Genomic DNA, 19,831 nt, shown 5'->3' on the forward strand with positions numbered 1-19,831 from the left:
ATATTATTTTCATATAATCTGTGTTTTGACTATCGAGATTAAAAAAAACAAACTAGTGATTATTCGATATTATCGAGTGAATTCGATAGTTTATAAAATAATCGAATAATTAGATAGTTTTAACTCGATCGTGCCCATCACCACGGACTAAGATACACTAGACATACTATAGATATTATGTTTTTTGCGTTTTTTGGAAAATATATTCATTATTTTGAACCAACTTTAGATTTTATAGCTTGGACGATTACGCATTTATAAATTTGCATAAGTTTATATTTCATAAAGGTGCAACAACATTGCGCACTTTTTACCTTTTTATATTTGAGAAAATATAACACGATTGCATATTTTTGACTATATTATGTATTACGTTATTATTTATTATTAATGTTGGGGAAATTTTTTGAACTTAATTTATATAATTTATTTTTTGTTTGACGTGCGTCGTGCAATAAATATTTCATATTATACGTATTAAATTATTATTATTTTTATTATCATTATGAGTAAATCTTAGAGTTCTTTATTTTCGCAGACCAATACCGAAGATTATTCCTTTTTTTGATTAATTGTGATGTATTATATTATATAATTATTTATTTTTGACTATATTGCATATTGCGTTATTATTAATGTTGTTAATTTTTTTGAATTTTATGAACTTAATTTATGGTATAATTTGTTTTTTGTTTCATGTATATATTATAATATAGGTACTAAGTTTTAGTATTGTAAGTAAATCATTAAAGATATTATAGGACAATATTATTGTTAATTTCTTTAATTCCAACAATAAAAAATTAGTTTATAGTTTAGTATCATCTATAACCATTAACCAATAATTATATCAGATTTTTACTATGTGAATAATCATAAGCATGAACTATGATTATCTAATAATCATAGTTCATGATCATAACTCATAAGCAGCGAACGTTTGGCGCGCGTGTACCTAGGTACCTAATACCTATTTGTACATACATAGATATCTTGAAAATTTGGAATGTTACAGCTGATTGAATTCTACGTTTTATTCAGTATCTGTAGTTCATATTTAACTTATTATCAAGTTGGATATGTATATATATTCACCTTGCTTATTATATGTATAAATCTATGTTAACAATTCATAATTTATTTCCTTCTTTATATTTACTAAAATATGCTAAAATCACATTTTAAACAGTTATATAGAATCCTGTATTTTTGAGTTTATACAGATACATCATGCAAGAAGCACTAAAATTTGATTTCACAAGTAAGACTTCCATTTTTTAATATTTTTATAGTACGTATTTATTTTTCCATTTCACATAAAATATGTAGTAATGAGATATTTCTATTAGGCTATATATAAGTATATATAACTATAGCCTATAGGTTTATACGTTTATTAACCTTACGTATTTTCGTTACGACGAAGTACTTTTCGAATATACCATCACATTACAACATGTCATTGAGGTAGGACACTGAAAAATAGACGTGGTCTGCAGTGTTGAATTTGAATTCAATGTCAAATCATTGCAAATAATTAACAATTATGAGCGAAGACGATGTGTTAGGTATAGCCTCTATTTCTAAGGATATTTTATAATTTATTTATGAAACTTAAAATAATATATTTTTCTATTATACCTATACCTATAATAATATGTTTAAATAATGTTTTGGAAAATATATTAATAATACATTTATTAGGGGGAAAAATGTCAAGAGGGGAGATGGTTTAACACCCAAATCCTTCTTTGGCTACGCCACTGGTTCCGGGTTCGTGATGTAAATAGCTTAAACTTTTTCGGAGTGGAGTGGTAACTGGTAAGCAGTTACCCCGCCGCTAAATGTTGGTCCACTACTCCACTCCACTAAACTTTAAATACTTTCCTATAACTCATAGACATAAAGTATACTAGATCTAAATTCTTTTTACTGTATCAAAATACTCAGAAAATTATTCTGAAGATGAAATTAAAACTGTATGTTGCCTTTCAAAAAAATTAAAAAAAACTTAAAATTTATAAGGATAAAAAAAATTTATTAAAAAAAAAAATGTTGTTTTTATAATGACTAGAAACTATTTACTATTTTTTTTTTAAACCTTATACTTATTTAAATAATGAGTGGTTCATGATAAAAGAATCACCTGGTACCTATATACTCCTTTTTACGATACAGCATATATACCTACGAGTACCTAGTACTACGAGCTATATACCTACTGTTAATTAAATTGAGATTATTACATTGCAGCCGCACCAGATCCGGTGCTGTTCGACGAGAGCCTGGTGGCGTCGTACGATGATATGCTGGACGCTGATTGCGACGAGGACTGCGATCTCGATTGTTCGATGACGGTGTCGGTGGCCGACAGGCGCGCGGCTCACGACGCGTTCCGTGGAGTGCCGGAAACGCGCGTGGCTCAGAACCTGCATCTGTGCGCGTGCATCGAGCTCAAGCACAGGACGGTGGACACGGACGACGACATCATCGAGCAGACCGCCGAGTTCTGGCTGGGCGGCGGGGACGGCGACGACGACATCAAGGTGAAGGTGTGTAAAACGTTTTTCGCCCACACCCTAGGACTGCCGGACTCGCGGCTGGAGGCGCTGCTCGAGCCTCACACCTTTGAATGGTTCTCGAGGCACCGCGACTGCGGCAGATCCTTCGGCGACCGTGACAGTGACGACTGCGGCAACGGAGATGTAGATGATGACGGAGATTACGACGACGACTACGAGCACCGCCGACGGCGTTACGCCGTAACAACGTTCGGTGACAACGACGAAATACCCTGCTCAGATTTCGTGCTAAATTCAAGGTAAGCCATAACGCAATAATACAATACCTTCCTCGGAGTTCCTCCTCAATGGTGGATCGTGGATATATGAAAGGGAGGAGCCGATAATATTTTGTTTTTAAAAAACAAATATAAAATCTTTAATAATATAATAAGTGCGTACACCACGTCATAATTCATAATATTTTATATTATGCATAAAAAATGTGTACCTAATACCTATCCCCCCTCTCGGCCACTTCTATGAGAAAATTCTAAGTATGCAACACTGTACTTCTATTGCTCATCTCTTATTAGTATAAGATGACAAGATGTGCTAATAATATCTACTTATTATAAACTACCCAAATTATATTATATTAATATATTAAAAATAATTGTATCTAAGGTGTTTCGGTAATAAGTACTTTAGTTTTAATATACTTTTATGTATAAATACCCATTTAATTATGAACTATTATAGCGATAGTACCCCGCGGTGTAATATGTAGACAAAATATCCAAATAATTTGATTTCAAATATTAACCTATAACCTACATTTTTGCATTTATATGTTCTTGTTATATGGCTTATAGTGAGGATATGCTAGGTATTTTCGTTGAGTAGTGGCGGCGTGCGGATCCATTGACTAAGCACGGATCATTTGAGATTTTTTTTTTATTGAACAAAAAATGTATATTTACAATCTGTATTTACACGTTATACAATAAGTAAATTTGATGTGGTTTGATTGGTGGGAGGGGGAAGTCACCCAATGGCGGCACTCCAAAGAAACTTGAGATTTAAAAAAAAAAATTTTAGCCGATCCAAGTCATACATTTTAATTGATCTGTACACAATGTAATTAACAACGCGTAATGCCTTAAAATTAAATATTTGCATTACAATTTTATTTTTCTAGAAAACATTTGAACAAAAACAATTCGGCATTTGTTGAAGAAACAGATTCGGACGTAGAAGTATATTTGGACGAAATACCACATTCAGTCTACAATAACGTTATACGTCATATACAAACAATACCAAGAGTGGTGAGCACTTGGATAAGCCAAGAAAACAAGCAGGAAACGTTAAAATTCGAATGTAGTATTAATTGTCGTTCTTTGTATTTAAATTATTTGAAAAAATCAAAGAAGATTAAAAATAAAGTAAACGAAAAGCAGTTTAAAAAAATATATAATAGATATGTTAAGAAAAGTTTTATGGTATAATTCCGATTAACATTTTTATAAAATATCAATCAAAAACGTGCCTTAATATTTCATATTATTTTATATATTATCTACAGAATGTTTTTTTCCATGTTATTAAAAATAATTAAAATATTTTTAAATGATCGCTATATTATATAATGCACGTATAAATTATATCAATTATATCCATATATGGATAGTTGTTTATGACACGTAAATAAACATAATATTATATTATATAGTCTTTTTTTCATGTTTGGAACCATCACTATTACACGGGAGTGAACTGTTTTCTGAAATGATGAATGTCTTACATTGGGACGTTGGGTCAATGGATCATCCCGTATAATAAACATACTATAGTAAAAAATGTTGTTATTCATTGGAAACCAATTCACCAAAATGTTATAAATTTTAATAAATATAGTGCAGTCGCCGCTACTCCTTATTGATAATTATAGCGCTTATAAAAAAGCTATTACGATATGGGCATGTGGTTATGACTTATGGTAAATAATAATACTCATATAATTATTGTATAAATAATAAATATATAATACAATAGGTATACCACTACATAATAGCCAATAGGTATAGTCAATAAGTACGCGCCAGCTGTTACTGCTCCGTAAATACTATAATATAAGATAGGTACCTACATATTGATACATTCAAAAGGTACATTATTAACTTATTATGAATAATAAAATAAAGTTAATTTTTCGTGAATATTAGACTCAGAGAGGAGCGATGAATCTATTTATTTTACAACAATGTGTGTATATTTAGTGTTTTTTTTTTGTGTATCTGTGATCTGTCATCACCTTTTGGAATAGTAAAAACGCTTCAGTTTTCTTCAACATCATATTTTGTGGTAGGAAAGTGAATCTAGTCGTTACTTTGCAGTTACTTTGGGGGTCAAAAGTAAAAAATTACTAATAGTTTTCAAGAGCGTAGAAAAACAAACAAATTTTAATATTTGAGGAAAAGCTGAGATTTTTACACAAAACTAGTTCTAGGAAAAAATTGATCTGGTTTTTTAGTGTAACTTTAAAAAAAATAACCGAATACAAATGAAATTTTCACTGAATTTTAATATTGGCAATTTCTAAACACCATAACATTTTCGAAATATCGCAATACTTTTAAGCTATTTACAGACATGAGAATATGTCGACTTTTATTAGTTTTTTTTAACTATACAGACTGTTGAGACAACATTTTACGATCGGTCGAAAAACTTGAAAATGTAATACAATGTTCCTCATAAGTTGATGTTGGTGGAAAAAAAAGTTGGGTGTAAATCCACAATAATTTTTTATGAGCGTCTGTAATACGTCCATGAACTCGAGAGAACCCACCCACTTTATATGTATATGATACAATCCAAACCAATACAAAAAGTTAGCAAATTTTAGCAAATTTATTAATAGTAATAATTTTTTTATATAGGTGGTCCAAATTTAAGTAACCCATCCACTTAGTCCGATTGTTTCAGAACAAGTACCGCGGTAGTTAGCAAATAGTTGGCAAATCAAAATTCTATTTTTGGTGAACTTTTTTATTCAAAATTTCCTATGTACTTATAAGTGGTACAAAAAAAACAATAAACAAAATGTTTCAAGTTTCAATATACTAGGTAACTTAAACTAAAAATACCATAACGCAGCCTGTCCATGCAACCAGCATGGTCCCACTGACACCAAGCTGGTACCAAAATACTATTAATTAAATATAAACTTTTTATCAAATACAGATTTTTATTAAGATTTTTTTATTTTCATTTAGATTTGTTTTATTCAATTAAGTTTTAGATTCTGAGCGGAGCTATGAATATTATTGATATTATTAATATTATATTGATTCTACAATGATAATATGCGTTTTTTTTATTTATATTTATATTTATATTTTTTTGTGCCTGTGCCTGTACGCGTGTCGAAATAAAGCTTCGATTTTCAACTTCAGTATATTGTTCGATGGGAAAGTGAATCTTAAATCTAGTTGGTGCATTGGGGAGGTCCAAATTAATAAGAAGGGCATAGCCCCCTCCCCCATCGACTAAAATTTAGCCCCCCACAAATATCACTTATTGGTTTAGATATAAGTCCCCTATGGGTTATTTTAAATAAATAGTTTTGTTAGCCCTTCCAGAATTTTAACCCTAGTTGCGCCTATGTGTATAATAAAGGTACCTAAGAATAATAATGAGTCAGGTGATGATGACATTCAACAACAGTTTAATGATATATTGCTATGAGTATATAAATTTATTGTTAAATGATATATTGTTTTAATTTTGTAAATATTTAAAAGTTCCTAGTTCCTATTAACTGATTTTGTCATTATTAAATATAAATTGTTATTAATTTATAATTTATAATTTTAAATTTTCAAGCAGAAAGTGACTGTTATCTACTATCAACAATTGTTTAATGATACATCGTTTTAATTTTGTAAATATTTAAATTGTTCAAGTAACTGTTTTTAATTGATTGTTTGTTTTTATTTTAAAATATAAAAATTATAACTTTATGGTTATTTAGAATTACGACTTACCAACTACTGAGTACCTAAATGAATATTTATTATTTGACATATATGTATTTCAATATATTAGAGAACACATAATGTAATTTCTCAGAAATTGAATTTTTTGCCAAGTTGATATTGTAAAAAATTCCTGGTTTAACACAAACTATTGAATATTTAAAAACAATTATCTGGCGGGAAACCTGACTTTTTTATCATTGATTTTGGTTGTTTTCTAGTTTTTTTCTAACTGGTTTGTTTTGAAAATTATACTTGGCAACACTGAGTGCTTCAGTCTTATATGTTATCAATTATCATTAATTACGTTTCTATTTGACAATAAAACACGTGAGGTACAACACTGTCTGACTGAGGTAATATACCATTAATAAGATAATAATATTAATAATAATGTACTCTGGTACTCATCACTCATGACAAAATACTAAATTATGTATTTATAATATTTATATTATTAACTCATAATTTTAATAATTGACAATATAACGTATTTAATATTTTTAATTTATCCAATATAGTAATATACCTATTTTCAATTTTCTTAGGTAGCTAATCTGGACATAAGTTTTGCTTTATTTTCTTAAAATGGCTGTTATTCAAAGAGTTGTGTATGTATTTGACTCAATAATTAAATGTCACTGTGTTTAATTGAAATCATATTTTCATAGGAAACCGAGAACAAAACGAGGTAAAAGAATTTTGTTAAAAAAAGAACCTAAGATTATAGAAAACACAAAACATTGTGTGTTTATTCCTGGTCGTAAATCATCTTTATTAGTCAGCAGCTGCATGAAAGATTTGGTAAGTGTAAATCGAATAATTATGAATGATTTAATTTATTAATAATTTTCATTAGCTGAAACTCAAAAAGCCAGATGCTGTCATGTTAACTCAAAAAAACGATATTCTACCATTTGACGACGCCGTGCAAATTGAAAAACTATTGCAGAAACATGATTCATCTTTATTTTTTTTTTCATCACACAATAAGAAAAGACCAAACAATTTGGTACTTGGTAAGTAATAAGTGACATACTTTAAAAATTTAAAATTGTACATCAAACCTTGTCTCAGTAAAATATTGTCAAATTAACACATTGACCTTACATCCTTTTATGGTTCACTTCAGTAAGTACATATAATAGCTTCTAATAAATAGAAACTACTCCTCATAAGGTCATACTTATGAATGTCATATTTTTAAATATCTATTGAACTATGCTATCTAATGATGAAAACTTTTTCAACTACCCATACAAAACAATAAACAATTTAGTATTTACTCTAAATGTATATTTGATGTCAAGTTGCGTCGGAACGCAGTTGACTGTGTTAAAATATCTCAATGAGATACAATGTTATTTTAATAAAAAACAAGCATAACATTCAGTTTGAATTAATTGACTTCATAATTATATAATTATATACAAAATGTTTCGGAATTTAAACATAAATAATATGTATTCTAAATTAGTAATTACTTACATGTTTTTTGTAATAATAAGGCATTGGGTATAGATGTGTAGTTTACGCATGCATCCTATGATAAATGTTTATTTTGTTTGATGATTAAATTCTAAATAACTTAAAGTATTTTAAATACATACTTCAACAATTACTATACTCTAAGCCATAACCATGGTTAGCTAACATCACATAATTATTTGTTTTACAGGCCGTACTTATGACCAACACATATTGGATATGTTTGAATTAGGGATTGAATCATATAAAGGGTGTAGTGAATTCAAAGGTTTATCTGAAATCTCAGCTGGTGTAAAACCAGTTTTGGTTTTCTTAGGCGAACAATTTGACAGTGATCAACAACTAAAACGTGTACGCAATCTATTTATTGATATGTTTCAAAGGCAACCACTCAAACAGATAAGACCAAATGGTATTGAACATGTCATGTCTTTTACAGTAGTTGATAGTAAAATACTATTACGTTCTTATAGGTAAGTTTTGACTCTTGATATAATCTTCTATTGACAGAGTAAAATACTTAATGTTTTTTTTTTTTTTATCATTCAGGACAGTTTTGACAAAAACCAGTTTAAAAACTCCACGTGTTGAGCTCCATGAAGTTGGTCCATCTGTTGACTTTGTAGTGAGAAGAGATCATATGGCTAGTGCCGATCTATTTAAAACTGCATGCAAAAGACCCAATATTAAGGTATACACATATTTTTTTTTTCTGTAGTTCTATACAGAAATGTATAGTTTGTATGATATAACTTAACCTTATGTTTTTATATTTAGGGTAAGAAAATCAAGAGTGTACGTCGTGACAATTTCGGATCTAAATTGGGTCGTCTGCATATGACTAAGCAGGATGTGAATACATTGCAGACAAGGAAAATGAAGGGTTTGAAGAAAACGTACGCTGAGAGGAAAATGAAAAGGAAGAGCGATGAAGTTAAAAATGGCCCAGCAGTCAAAAAACCTAAGGTTGCAACTCAGAGTAAAAAATTGAAGAAATTTAGTAAAAAAGGAAGGAAACTAAGAGGCGGACAAGTTTAACAATTTTTTTAAATTTTTATAATTTATCTATAATAATAAGAAATACAATTTAAAAAAAAGTCATTGTTGTTAAACTTTAAAAAAAAAAAAAACACTACTTTTCTGTGCATTTTAACATTGATAATATGATTAAGCACATATTTTGTAGTTGGATGAGCAAAAAAATAATATGTATGGCAAAATTATCTGTTTAACATATAACTTTAAGAGGAACAGTCATGTTGCGTATAGTTCTCACTGCAATTAATTTTGAACATTCTGTAGACACAGCCATCCAACTATACTTGCCAATAGGAAATACTTCTTCCAATGTCTTTTGAAAAGTGACCAATAATGATAAACATAACCCATCATTAGAACCTTCCGGTTGGCCACAATGTTCAATGCTCAATACTCCGTGAGGTTTATGCAGAGCTACATCAGCACCAAATATTTCCTAAAAATATGATAATAATTATAATAGCTCACATAGCACATGTAATAAATTGTGTGCAATTACAGTCATAAACTTGCGTAATGTCGAATGCAAGTTCCGATTGTGGTTGATTTCACACATCGGGAAATGGGCTTGAGTTTTTTCTGACATAAGAACATATAATTTACCACTGAAAGAAATAGATAACCCTTAATGAGTTAGGTATTAAATAAAATTAGTACTTCAAACCCACCTAGTTTTTTGTCTAGCACAGATAAGAAGACGTAACAAAAGTTTTTTATGAGGTTTAATAACAGGCAAAAGGTTATGGTGCCAATCATTTCGAACCTTATGCTTAGCTACTTTATGAAAAGCTCGACCACAATCAATCAATGGTATTATATCATTGGAACGGAGAGTAACCTAAAATTGAAAAAATATGTTAATAGTTCATTATATTTCCATACTTGATCTGACTGTCATACTTCAGAAATATTTTTAATCCATTTAGCTTGTAAAGATTCACTATCAGCTTGAGCTGGTGTTTTCAAACAACCGCCAGTAACATTTCCAGTGAAAATAAATCGAAACCATGCTTTAGATGCAGCTTCAACTGTCAACAATGTATCAAGTTCCATTTCCAACCCTGTTTCTTCTAAGCATTCTCTTTTTACGGCATCCTATAAAGTAGCAAATTTTTTATTCTGTTAATGCTCAATTGTCTAATTAAATTTGGTATGTATGACAGACATGTAAATTTTCTCCAGGTTCAACGCGACCCGCTGGTAGGTACCATTGACCAGCACAAGTACTTTTTGCTTCTTGCATCATAAGCACTTCATCCTCGCTGTTGACTAATACTACTAGCACAATATATGTAACTGTACTTTTTGTGACTGGTATATAGTCAGAAGGCCCAATGGGTGTTACACCCTTAGCCACTAAAAACATAAAAGTTTGTGGATTTTAGTTAACCGTATACTTTAATAACATACTATACAATATACTCTTAATGGCCAGTAGCAACTAAAAAATTTTACCCCACCCCACTTTTCTCTAATAATATGTATTAGATATCTTGGTAATAAATCAAGTGTAAAATTGTCAAATAATGGTTGAACATCTTGTACAATAATTTATACACTCTAAGGCTTAATTTAATGTAAGGATGTCAGTATGTCACAATCTTTCAAACAATCAACTACATAATTACTATACAGCAAAACCTCAACCTTTCCAAGTATTTTACGACGTACAATTGTGTCAACTACAACCATTTTTAATTATAAAACACTATAAAACCATGTCATTACCGCAAGCTTCGTTTTGATCGGCCAACGTGAAGTCGCATAATTCATCGTTTTCGTCCAAAGCTTCGCCACGCAACAACTTCATAACCGTTGCATCTAACATTGCCATCGTGTACACGTCGATCGTTCACCGCAGTGTAAAGCGTTCTCAAAACGAAATATTATGATAAATTATTATGAACTACGTGGACACTCGTCATGGGGCCGACGAACAGAGAAACCGATTTCCTACCAAAAAGAGAAATCACGGGACTACGTAGCGCTCGGGGGATGATTTACACGCTTGTCAAACGGCCTTGGACCGAATACCAGAGGTATGCGACAGGTAGGGTCTAGGGGTGCAGTGAGTGGTCGAATACCTCTTCGCGGTCGTCCTGGTCTGGTGTTCGATCCATTGTCATCGTAGTTTGCTATTTACTCACTGCTGCGTCATACGTGTACAATATATACGTATATACTTATCTATGGTGTACGATGTACATACCATAACATAAATCGTGTATTCATATTCACAGTTTTATTGTGATCGACGTGATCTTCAACGATAACGCCAATAACGGAGGAGTAGGAGGAAAACAGTAAGAAAGAATTAAGGAGGGGTTTAGTGGTCAGATACAACTATGCACAGTACAGTATATCAGTATGAATAATATATATATGTTCAGTGTTCATATTTCAGATAGGTACTTAGAATATTTAGATCTTCGGATTCCATAAACGTGATAACAGTAATTCGATTTTTGGAAGATCAGAGTATCAGCATAGACCAATCATGGTATCAGACGCATAAATATCACCACAGAATCATGACAAAGAATAATAATATCGCTGATAAATAAAACGTTTTATCCATGGGTGCGTTCGAAAACTCAACTGTGGTATATATCTTATTTTTAATTCGTGCGTCAGACACAGAAGATTATAAAATATGGACAACGGGCAATTTTTCGGAATTTTAAAGATTATTTAGAAATTTGCGATATTATTTAAGCTACAATGGTGTGACCTTCCCTTTTATTTCGTAATAATTACTCCATCATGGCATTAATTACAAGCACGGCTTTAGAATATAGTCTGTATCTGTTTCGGCATGAACTATGAGGCCAGAAGTTGTGTGTCCGTGGTCCCATAATATCAAATACTATATACGACCATAGTATAAAGAATACGAAGCACAGACTAAGATTAACTGGACTGGGCACGAGAGAATATTGTGGACTGTGGTTACAAAATTTTATTCAACAGGCGCGGGTGTTCGGGGGGATATTTTCCTTTTAGTATTACTAGCGCATTCTAGTGGATACGTATAGAACTAGAAATTTGTGTGATGTTTATAGTTCCATAAGTATCCACTAAGACAGCGCTAGGGTAATGCCATAAGGAAAATATCCCCCCGAACACCGCCTGTTGACTGTTGCACTAATTTCGTAACCACAATATTCATCTCGTGTCCAGACTCCAGTCCTGTATATATTAGCATAGAACAATATTGGTCCATGGTTTTGACCATAGCAGCTGTCCCGTATATAGTCAGTAGTCACAACTCACAGATTTCTATGTAGTGTAGTATAGAAGTCTGTGTATAAGGTCCACGATTAAAGATATATAAAGAATATATTAGAATATATCTTAAATCGAGATAAGGACTATGGTGTATAATATAGTATTTGATAATATCATGATTTATTTATTTGTCTTATCGTGGTTATATTCTGTGGTTATATTTACAAGTTACAATGGTACTACAACATATTTTTGACTGTGGCGACACTGTAACGCAAATAAATTGTATTCAAACAGTTCAAACCGTCCGTTACAAATTCTGAGATAGACCATGGACATAAATTATAAAATAAAACGCAATTAATAATTATTTTCTCTATTGAAATTTCGACGTATAGGTATTATTAAAAATTTAATAGATAATTATTAAAAACATTTTTTCTGTAAACCAGTTGAATAATGCTCGTTTATCATTGTTATAATTCATCTTTAGAACTTTAGAGATCTAAGAGGTAAAGAGAGGTTCGTTGTTCACAGATCGCGGCTGACATTTTGAGAACATTTTCAACCAACTATAGAAGTCACCAATCACTAGGTAGGTACCTACCAATTTTTCAGTGGCAAGCACTGGAATATTGCTTTTAGCAATAGTACCGACGTTAAAAGTTTGTAAGCTTATTCATAAATTAATGTGTTTTTTTTAAGCATGTCGAACATTGTAGAAATTCCGGATCCCCGATCACCTACTGTAGCTTTTGTCAGAACTCCGTTACGAGTAAGTTCACTACGTCCTGCTAATTTTTAAATAATTAATTAAACCGTTATTAGGTAGTTGCCCTATGGTCGGAACAACTTCTCTTAATTAATATATTTTTAAAGTTTTATTTTGTAAACCTGTTGGCTAATATATATTATATTTTCACACCTAGAATTAATCTAAGAATTACTTACCTTTTAATGATTTCATTATAATGAATAAAACCTTATCAAAAATGTATTCCTAAAATAATTAATAAGAAAAAAATTTGTACCTAATTTGATACCCATAATATTGAGGTCATATCAACCAATTTGGGATTTAACCCATTTGTAAAATGTGACTATCTTAGATAATCATTTAGTTATTTTATTAGGTCTTGTAAATATTATCTTAAATACTGAATTATTTTAATAACATTTATAAATATAGTTATAAATAATATATAAAACCATTTGTATTTTAAATTTTCTCCATTACGGTCAAAATGACCAAGTTACGACCTGCATAATATAATATGACTGGTTAATCAAGTATGGTTTTTATAATAATTATTTTCATTTATATCACCGTCAACAGGTGGTCAAAATGATAATCGACGAAGAAAATATATCGACAGAGACACGAATAAACAACGAAGTATTTGAAAACGCTTTGTCTGGAAATCTATTGATGTCATCACCAATTGTCAGTAACACTTTTGATACAGATGATTCATTCCATTCAGCAGTTGGTGAAAATGATATTGAACCTCTGATAAGCAGTACAGACTCTAAAGGAGTGAAAGACAGTAATAAGAAAAATAGGAGAGCACTGGGATGCATTAAAAATCGTCTGATTGAAACACCAAAGACGGACATGCGTCGTAAACTTTGGCGTAACATGGAGGATGAAAGAGTAAAAAAAGGAGTTAATAATGGAGTTGAAAATACACCACCATTACCCTTTATGGACTTAACTGCTTCAGCTCCTCCAAAATTATATAGACACCGCAAGTTTACATAAGTTTTTTATTTTTAATATTTAATTAAATTTTTATTTATATCACTATTCACCATATAATTTCCGATTTGTCATTATACTATATCTTTACTTTTTTCCATTAATCTAGTAGCATAAGATGAACTGATGTAACCCATTCTCACTTTATTTACAAATTTAATTTTTTTACATCAATATTTGTAATATACCAGCACGTGTACATTTTTTATGCCTTAAAGTCAACATAATTATTAAGGTCATCATGTATTTTTTTTAAATGTAATATATAAAATATTAAAATCAATGAAATGTCATGATATAATAATGTGTATTATGTTTGGGTTAATATTTTTAAACACATAAGTTAAAATTAAGTACGGTGGCATATTCAAATAAAATTCCCACTGGCTCTATTCGCTTAACACTGATTTATATATTCCCTATTTACATGGGACCTTGTTTTAAATTTTCAATCCTTAGCTATAATTTGAACAATTTAAAAATATTTAACTACAAAATATATATTAAATTTTAAATTTGATAAATGTTGTCAAAATTCGAACTATAAATGCTTATAAAAAAAATTGTGTATTTTTAATATTTTTTTAACTGTTATTGTAACACGATATCAGGAGCCTCGCATTGTTCACTCTTTTTTACCAAACATAAAATTTTATTGATATTTACAGAAAAAAAAAATTAAAACTGACAATATCCGTAAACAGTTCAAAAAGAATCAAAATTTTTTCATGTATAGAAAATGCTAATATAAACATTTAGTGAAAATTGCATGCATCTACAGTGGTTAGTTTTTGATTTACAACAAAATAAGAAAATCGCTACATGAGAAATCTGGTAAATATTCAATGTTGTAAAAATATGAACTTCAAACGCTCATAAAAATTTAATTTGACTTTTTTTTGATAAAGGTAGGCACTTATGAAAAATCTTAGATTTAAATAGAAAAATTTTTATGAATTTCTAACACAAAATAATTTAAACTAAAGATTGTTAATATTTTTTAAATGTCATTGTAAAATTATAGTAGGAGCCTTGGATTTAATTTTCAAGCTTTTTGTCCAACAAATAAAGTTTTATTGACATTCATAAAAAAAAAAGTTGGAAACTGAGTATATCCGTAAACAGCTCAAAACATCAAAACAATTCGAAATATTTTGAAAATTTTTTCATGTATAGAAAATACTAATATAAATATTAAGTGAAGATTTCATGAATTTACGATAATTTGTTTTAAGGTCCCCACACACTGGCGGTGGCGTTAAATTCTATTGTCTTGGATTTACCGCTGCGGTGAGCGGTAAAATATGTCCTGCATCAATTCACCGCCACCGATGCAGTGTGTGGGGACTTTTAGAGTTACACCAACAGCAAAAATCAATTTTTCGTATAATTCCCGTTTTTTCTTAAGGGGATTCGATACCGTGATTTTCTGTTTTTGTCTAACACACGCGCGACATAGTATTTTAGACGTGTTTTTTGCCAAACATTCAAACTGATCTATTGAAGCGATAAGAATTCTGAAAACAGATTTGAATTCGTCGTCAAGTCTACTTGAAATCGACTTTCCCACATTTTTGATATTATACCCCAAATTCCAGAAAACGTCATATTAAAAAAGAGTATTTCAATTTTTGGAGAAGCTAAAATCAAACAATCAAAATTGTGAGAAAGTCGATTTCAAGTAGACTTGACAACGAATTCAAATCTTTTTTCAGAATTCTCATCACTTCATTAGATCAATTGACATGTTTGGCAAAGAATCCGTCAAAAATCCTATGTCGCGCGTGTGTTAGACAAAAACAGAAAATCACGGTATGGAATCCCCTTAGTTTTTATTTTGTTTTTCCGGGCGCCTTAAAAAACTATTGGGAATTTTAGATTTTGATCTCCCAAAAGTATCAACTAGATTCACTTTCCTATCAAACAAGATACTGAAGTTGAAAATCGAAACATTATGTCGACTACTAATTGTGTAGACACAAAAATAAAAAACACATCATTGTAAAACCAATACATTCATCACTCAGATTCTAAAAAAAAATAAATACTTGAATAATCCATGGTGTCGTTTACAATCCTTAAAATGTATTTGATACCTACAAGGTTGAAGGTTCTTTAAAAAACATAGTTTAATCATAACATAATCCCAAATGATCAAGAAGTTATTTCTTCTTTGTTAATACGCTTATGCCTTATTATAATTCAATACTAATATAATATAGATTAGATTCAGTGGCATGGATACAATTTTTTGTGGGAGTAATTTTTATTTTATACTTAATTTAATCATAAGTAACTTATCATTTAAAATCTTAATGCATACTATTATCTATTACTTAGGCATAAAAAAAAAATAAAATACAATACTTTGATGATAGTTTATTAAGGATTCATTCTGGGCTAATTTATGTTGTACAATATATCGACAACAGCTGTATAATTAATTTATATTCTGTTGGAATTTAACAATAATTGCATTTAAAAGCATAATATACAATAATAAATTGGTTGTCAATAATCAAAATAGTAGCCAAACTTAAGTCATATTGATGTTTGTACAGTTTTCAAATCAGTTATGACCACAAATTAAGATATTAAGTTATGACTGCATTTTCAGAAATTTGTTACTTCTTTGTTTTCCAACTTAATACATAATATTATAGTATCTATACTTTTGTATGTTTCAAATTTTCGTGAGGGTTTAGCCTGTTTGCGTCATATTATAATATTTTACAATTTGGAAGGATACATGTTGAATACGTATTGCCAAATAACACAATTTTGAATTATTTTGGCAAGTTAATTGATTGTATTAGAAGTTTAATATGAACTACTTATAAGATATTTTATTTTTGTTGATAATAAATTACACATAAATCTATTAAGGTAATAAATTTAAGCAATTAAATATATTTATTATTATAATTTTACATACAATAGAATAATAATTGTTCGTATTAGAAGTATAGGAAAACCATTGGATTGAATTCTAAAATGAAATAATTTATAAATTTGATAATTAAATTTAATCATTAATATTGATTTTCCATGAAGTTACACATAAAGAATATGATAATTAAGATGAAGACGGAAGTACTTGTATGTGGAATTTACATGACGGCATTCTAATTATTTCAACTGTTACGATGCTTGAAATTCCAAAATTTTCTAAAGCTCCTCTAATCAGACCACATGTAAACGTAGCATACTAAAAAAAAAATTATGCAAAAGTAATTAGAATAACAATGTTCAACTATATAATTAATGTTTATATATTTTACACAATTTACTTTGGGTGCAGATTTAAGGTACTGCGTTCCATTTGACAGTTTACTGAAAAAGCGAAACTCGTTGTCATGCAATACATAGACACCTTGATGATTGGTTCGTAAATTATCCACCTGCTTTTTATACACGCATGACCAAAAGTCTGTACATATAAATTTTAAAACTTCTAGCTCTTCTTTGTACCTTGGCAGCTCTTTTGTTATTCTAAGTAGAAAGGGGGCAGTTTCACAAAAATGCCTGATAGTTATAAATACTTAATACAATTTACCTTTCAATCAGTCGCCAACCACTTGAATAACCCAAGTGTTCTAATATTGATAAATCTTCATCCTGTTTGAACAATTATTTATTCGTAAAATAAGCTTTATTCAGTTCAAACGTAAAAAGCATTAAATTGTATTATTTTAGGCGTTATGTGTACAATAATTACCTCGGAGGACTTGGACACTAAGTACGATACAATTTCTGAGTGTAACATATCGAATAGAACGTCTTCAGCAGACATTTCTCAACAATTATTTTAACAAGAACCAAATTTTACTTAATACTGTTTTGCAATTCGCTGTGGATAGTCTGCACTGCACTCCATGTAACCGTACACAATTGCTAGCATTTAACACTGGCAAGTGACAAAGTAACGACTGACAATTGAATATTTAAATCATTAAATTTGTATAAAATCTTAAAAGTCAATGGAGATGCTCACTCTATTCTTTACAAGACCTACAATTGTACAAATTAGTAATCACTAATTAGTTATATTACAATTACAAACACGAAAATACGAAATATTATATCGTGAATACAATATTCAAATATTGAAAATACAATATGGTATAATCACAGAATATATGAAATTCATATATTTCATATTATATTCTATGGTATAATCACAGATAATATATACACAGAACAAGGTGTATTGATAAGGTGTCGTCACTTGATTGAAAATTTTACTACAGATAGTCGTCACCACCGGGAGCGCTATATGTTCTAAAGAGGCCGATGAACGAACACTTTACTACACCAAAACCATAGAAAATTTAAAATATATTAATAATTATTATATATATTATTAATATTTAATATATATATTTTAAATAATTATAATATCATGTTATAAGGAATAAAATTCAAAATTTTTCATTGCCTAATGACTTCTATGTTCTAATTTATTTGTATGTATGTATTTAAATACTTTCTTTTTATCAAATACAATTATTAATATTATTAAATATTGTCATTTTTAAATTTCCTATTACAAAAAAAATGTATGAAAAATTTAAGAGTTAATTCACTAAATTATCATACATAATGCTTTCAAATTATCACAATTAACAAATAATAATTATTAATTAATATATTGAGTTTAATACTAGTATTCATATTACCTATGTGTTACCAAAATGCATATATTTTGAATACCTTGTTATAAGCATTTATTACTCAGTTGTACCTATCACTATTGATTTTATAATAATATGTTATAGTTTTCATAGAATTTATTGTATATTATAAAATCAATGCTATTACCTATACATTATTATATATTATTGACCGAGATCCTGGGGATAGAAACATATCTATATGCTGAATGGTTGATAGATTTATATGGTCATCCTAGATCAGTGCTTATTTTCTTTAGACTTTAAGCGTTTATGGGAAAAATTTAAATACTTAAATTTTAATGTTATTATTAATATTTTTCAAAAGTATATTAAAACATTAATTTACTATACATTTTAATAATTTATCGGTGTGAAATAGTACATTTAGTATTTTAGTATATACCTAATTTAGAAAAAACAATTAATAATTTGGTTAAGAGGGCCTTGACAGTTTTACATTAAATTTAGGGAGCCTCATGACAAAAAAATTGGAGAAGCATTGTACTAGATTATACTGTAAAATATCTAAATATATATAACTAGATGTCCTGATAACAGATCATGTTTGTAACGTTGCATTTCAATTTAAAAACTTCATATACATTTTTCACTGTTTATTTTTCTAACATAATTTGTAGTTATTAAAGAAATATAAAACAACATTTTGACAAAGGTTGGTTGCTCAATACACAGTCAAATATTAACCAAATATATCATAACGCATTATGTCAAAACAAGAATGATATTCACTTGCAAAAGAAAAAAAATTAGCAAGTTACTAAAAACAAGAAAACACCAAAAAAACTATATATTTTTTCAAAATTAGTTTGTAGTTTATAAGATAACTATTATTGAATAATATTATAATATAAATAAAATACCTAATCATATAATAAAATATACAAAATATTTTAAACATGTTGTTAAGAGTTTTTTATGAGCACTAGAAAATAATACTCCATTCTACTAGACTACCATAAAAATTAGGAGCAGAATCATAATAGTTTCAATTTAATTTAAAGATTTTAAGAAAGATGCAAAAATCCAAAAAATAAGTGACTAAATTACACATCATGTTTTATAATTGATCGGGAGGAA

The 19,831-nt window shown here is 29.3% G+C and overlaps 5 protein-coding genes across 12 annotated transcripts; 3 read left to right on the top strand and 2 right to left on the bottom strand.

The window, feature by feature from the left end:
* Positions 1-108: 108 nt before the first annotated feature.
* LOC132952322 (uncharacterized) lies at positions 109-4,245 on the top strand. 3 transcript variants are annotated; one of them, XM_061024600.1, is made up of 4 exons: positions 109-734; positions 1,215-1,261; positions 2,254-2,821; positions 3,703-4,245. In XM_061024600.1, exons 2-4 carry the CDS (start codon positions 1,231-1,233, stop codon positions 4,010-4,012), a joined length of 909 nt encoding a protein of 302 aa, XP_060880583.1. In that variant the 5' UTR covers positions 109-734; positions 1,215-1,230; the 3' UTR covers positions 4,013-4,245. The 3 variants fall into 3 exon arrangements, with proteins under 3 accessions (XP_060880583.1, XP_060880584.1, XP_060880582.1); XM_061024601.1 differs by having other exon boundaries at positions 109-716; XM_061024599.1 differs by lacking the exon at positions 109-734 and adding an exon at positions 943-959.
* Positions 4,246-6,837: 2,592 nt separating this feature from the next.
* On the top strand, positions 6,838-9,133 carry LOC132952130 (ribosome production factor 2 homolog). Of its 2 annotated transcripts, XM_061024297.1 has the most exons (7): positions 6,838-6,900; positions 7,093-7,155; positions 7,216-7,348; positions 7,404-7,563; positions 8,223-8,505; positions 8,582-8,723; positions 8,810-9,133. In XM_061024297.1, exons 2-7 carry the CDS (start codon positions 7,133-7,135, stop codon positions 9,068-9,070), a joined length of 1,002 nt encoding a protein of 333 aa, XP_060880280.1. In that variant the 5' UTR covers positions 6,838-6,900; positions 7,093-7,132; the 3' UTR covers positions 9,071-9,133. The 2 variants fall into 2 exon arrangements, with proteins under 2 accessions (XP_060880280.1, XP_060880279.1); XM_061024296.1 differs by lacking the exon at positions 6,838-6,900 and having other exon boundaries at positions 6,921-7,155.
* On the bottom strand, positions 9,114-11,312 carry LOC132952129 (8-oxo-dGDP phosphatase NUDT18). Its single transcript, XM_061024295.1, has 6 exons — positions 10,799-11,312; positions 10,236-10,426; positions 9,971-10,165; positions 9,739-9,908; positions 9,570-9,675; positions 9,114-9,506 (listed from the first exon to the last, which is right to left on the bottom strand). Exons 1-6 carry the CDS (start codon positions 10,902-10,904, stop codon positions 9,261-9,263), a joined length of 1,014 nt encoding a protein of 337 aa, XP_060880278.1. The 5' UTR covers positions 10,905-11,312; the 3' UTR covers positions 9,114-9,260.
* On the top strand, positions 11,236-14,345 carry LOC132952131 (uncharacterized). 4 transcript variants are annotated; one of them, XM_061024301.1, is made up of 4 exons: positions 11,236-11,373; positions 12,836-12,893; positions 13,004-13,073; positions 13,635-14,345. In XM_061024301.1, exons 3-4 carry the CDS (start codon positions 13,005-13,007, stop codon positions 14,058-14,060), a joined length of 495 nt encoding a protein of 164 aa, XP_060880284.1. In that variant the 5' UTR covers positions 11,236-11,373; positions 12,836-12,893; position 13,004; the 3' UTR covers positions 14,061-14,345. The 4 variants fall into 4 exon arrangements, with proteins under 4 accessions (XP_060880284.1, XP_060880282.1, XP_060880283.1 ...); XM_061024299.1 differs by lacking the exon at positions 11,236-11,373 and adding an exon at positions 12,541-12,696 and having other exon boundaries at positions 12,792-12,893; XM_061024300.1 differs by lacking the exon at positions 11,236-11,373 and adding an exon at positions 12,556-12,696.
* A 2,591-nt stretch (positions 14,346-16,936) lies between these two features.
* Positions 16,937-18,205, bottom strand: LOC132952112 (trafficking protein particle complex subunit 6b). Of its 2 annotated transcripts, XM_061024273.1 has the most exons (5): positions 18,052-18,183; positions 17,776-17,986; positions 17,614-17,675; positions 17,348-17,549; positions 16,937-17,265 (listed from the first exon to the last, which is right to left on the bottom strand). In XM_061024273.1, the coding sequence occupies exons 2-5, from the start codon at positions 17,848-17,850 to the stop codon at positions 17,134-17,136; spliced, it is 471 nt and encodes a 156-aa protein (XP_060880256.1). In that variant the 5' UTR covers positions 17,851-17,986; positions 18,052-18,183; the 3' UTR covers positions 16,937-17,133. The 2 variants fall into 2 exon arrangements, with proteins under 2 accessions (XP_060880256.1, XP_060880255.1); XM_061024272.1 differs by having other exon boundaries at positions 17,776-18,205.
* Between the last annotated feature and the right edge of the window lie 1,626 nt (positions 18,206-19,831).

This window comes from Metopolophium dirhodum, chromosome 9 (genome assembly GCF_019925205.1).
Source record: "Metopolophium dirhodum isolate CAU chromosome 9, ASM1992520v1, whole genome shotgun sequence".
NCBI classification, from domain to species: domain Eukaryota; kingdom Metazoa; phylum Arthropoda; class Insecta; order Hemiptera; family Aphididae; genus Metopolophium; species Metopolophium dirhodum.

Coding starts and splice junctions, on each gene's coding strand:
- LOC132952322 (XM_061024600.1), top strand. CDS start 1,231: ATGCAAGAAGCACTAAAATTTGATTTCACAA. Junction 1,262..2,253: donor ACTAAAATTTGATTTCACAA/GTAAGACTTCCA, acceptor ATTACATTGCAG/CCGCACCAGATCCGGTGCTG. Junction 2,822..3,702: donor GATTTCGTGCTAAATTCAAG/GTAAGCCATAAC, acceptor TTATTTTTCTAG/AAAACATTTGAACAAAAACA.
- LOC132952130 (XM_061024297.1), top strand. CDS start 7,133: ATGGCTGTTATTCAAAGAGTTGT. Junction 7,349..7,403: donor GCAGCTGCATGAAAGATTTG/GTAAGTGTAAAT, acceptor AATTTTCATTAG/CTGAAACTCAAAAAGCCAGA. Junction 8,724..8,809: donor GCAAAAGACCCAATATTAAG/GTATACACATAT, acceptor TTTTATATTTAG/GGTAAGAAAATCAAGAGTGT.
- LOC132952129 (XM_061024295.1), bottom strand. CDS start 10,904: ATGGCAATGTTAGATGCAACGGTTATGAAGTTGTTGCGTGGCGAAGCT. Junction 9,909..9,970: donor GGATTAAAAATATTTCTGAA/GTATGACAGTCA, acceptor TTTCAATTTTAG/GTTACTCTCCGTTCCAATGA. Junction 9,676..9,738: donor TGTGCTAGACAAAAAACTAG/GTGGGTTTGAAG, acceptor TATTTCTTTCAG/TGGTAAATTATATGTTCTTA.
- LOC132952131 (XM_061024301.1), top strand. CDS start 13,005: ATGTCGAACATTGTAGAAATTCCGGATCCCCGATCACCTACTGTAGCT. Junction 13,074..13,634: donor TTGTCAGAACTCCGTTACGA/GTAAGTTCACTA, acceptor CACCGTCAACAG/GTGGTCAAAATGATAATCGA.
- LOC132952112 (XM_061024272.1), bottom strand. CDS start 17,850: ATGTCTGCTGAAGACGTTCTATTCGATATGTTACACTCAGAAATTGTA. Junction 17,676..17,775: donor TAGTGTCCAAGTCCTCCGAG/GTAATTATTGTA, acceptor TTGTTCAAACAG/GATGAAGATTTATCAATATT. Junction 17,266..17,347: donor ACCTTAAATCTGCACCCAAA/GTAAATTGTGTA, acceptor TTTTTTTTTTAG/TATGCTACGTTTACATGTGG.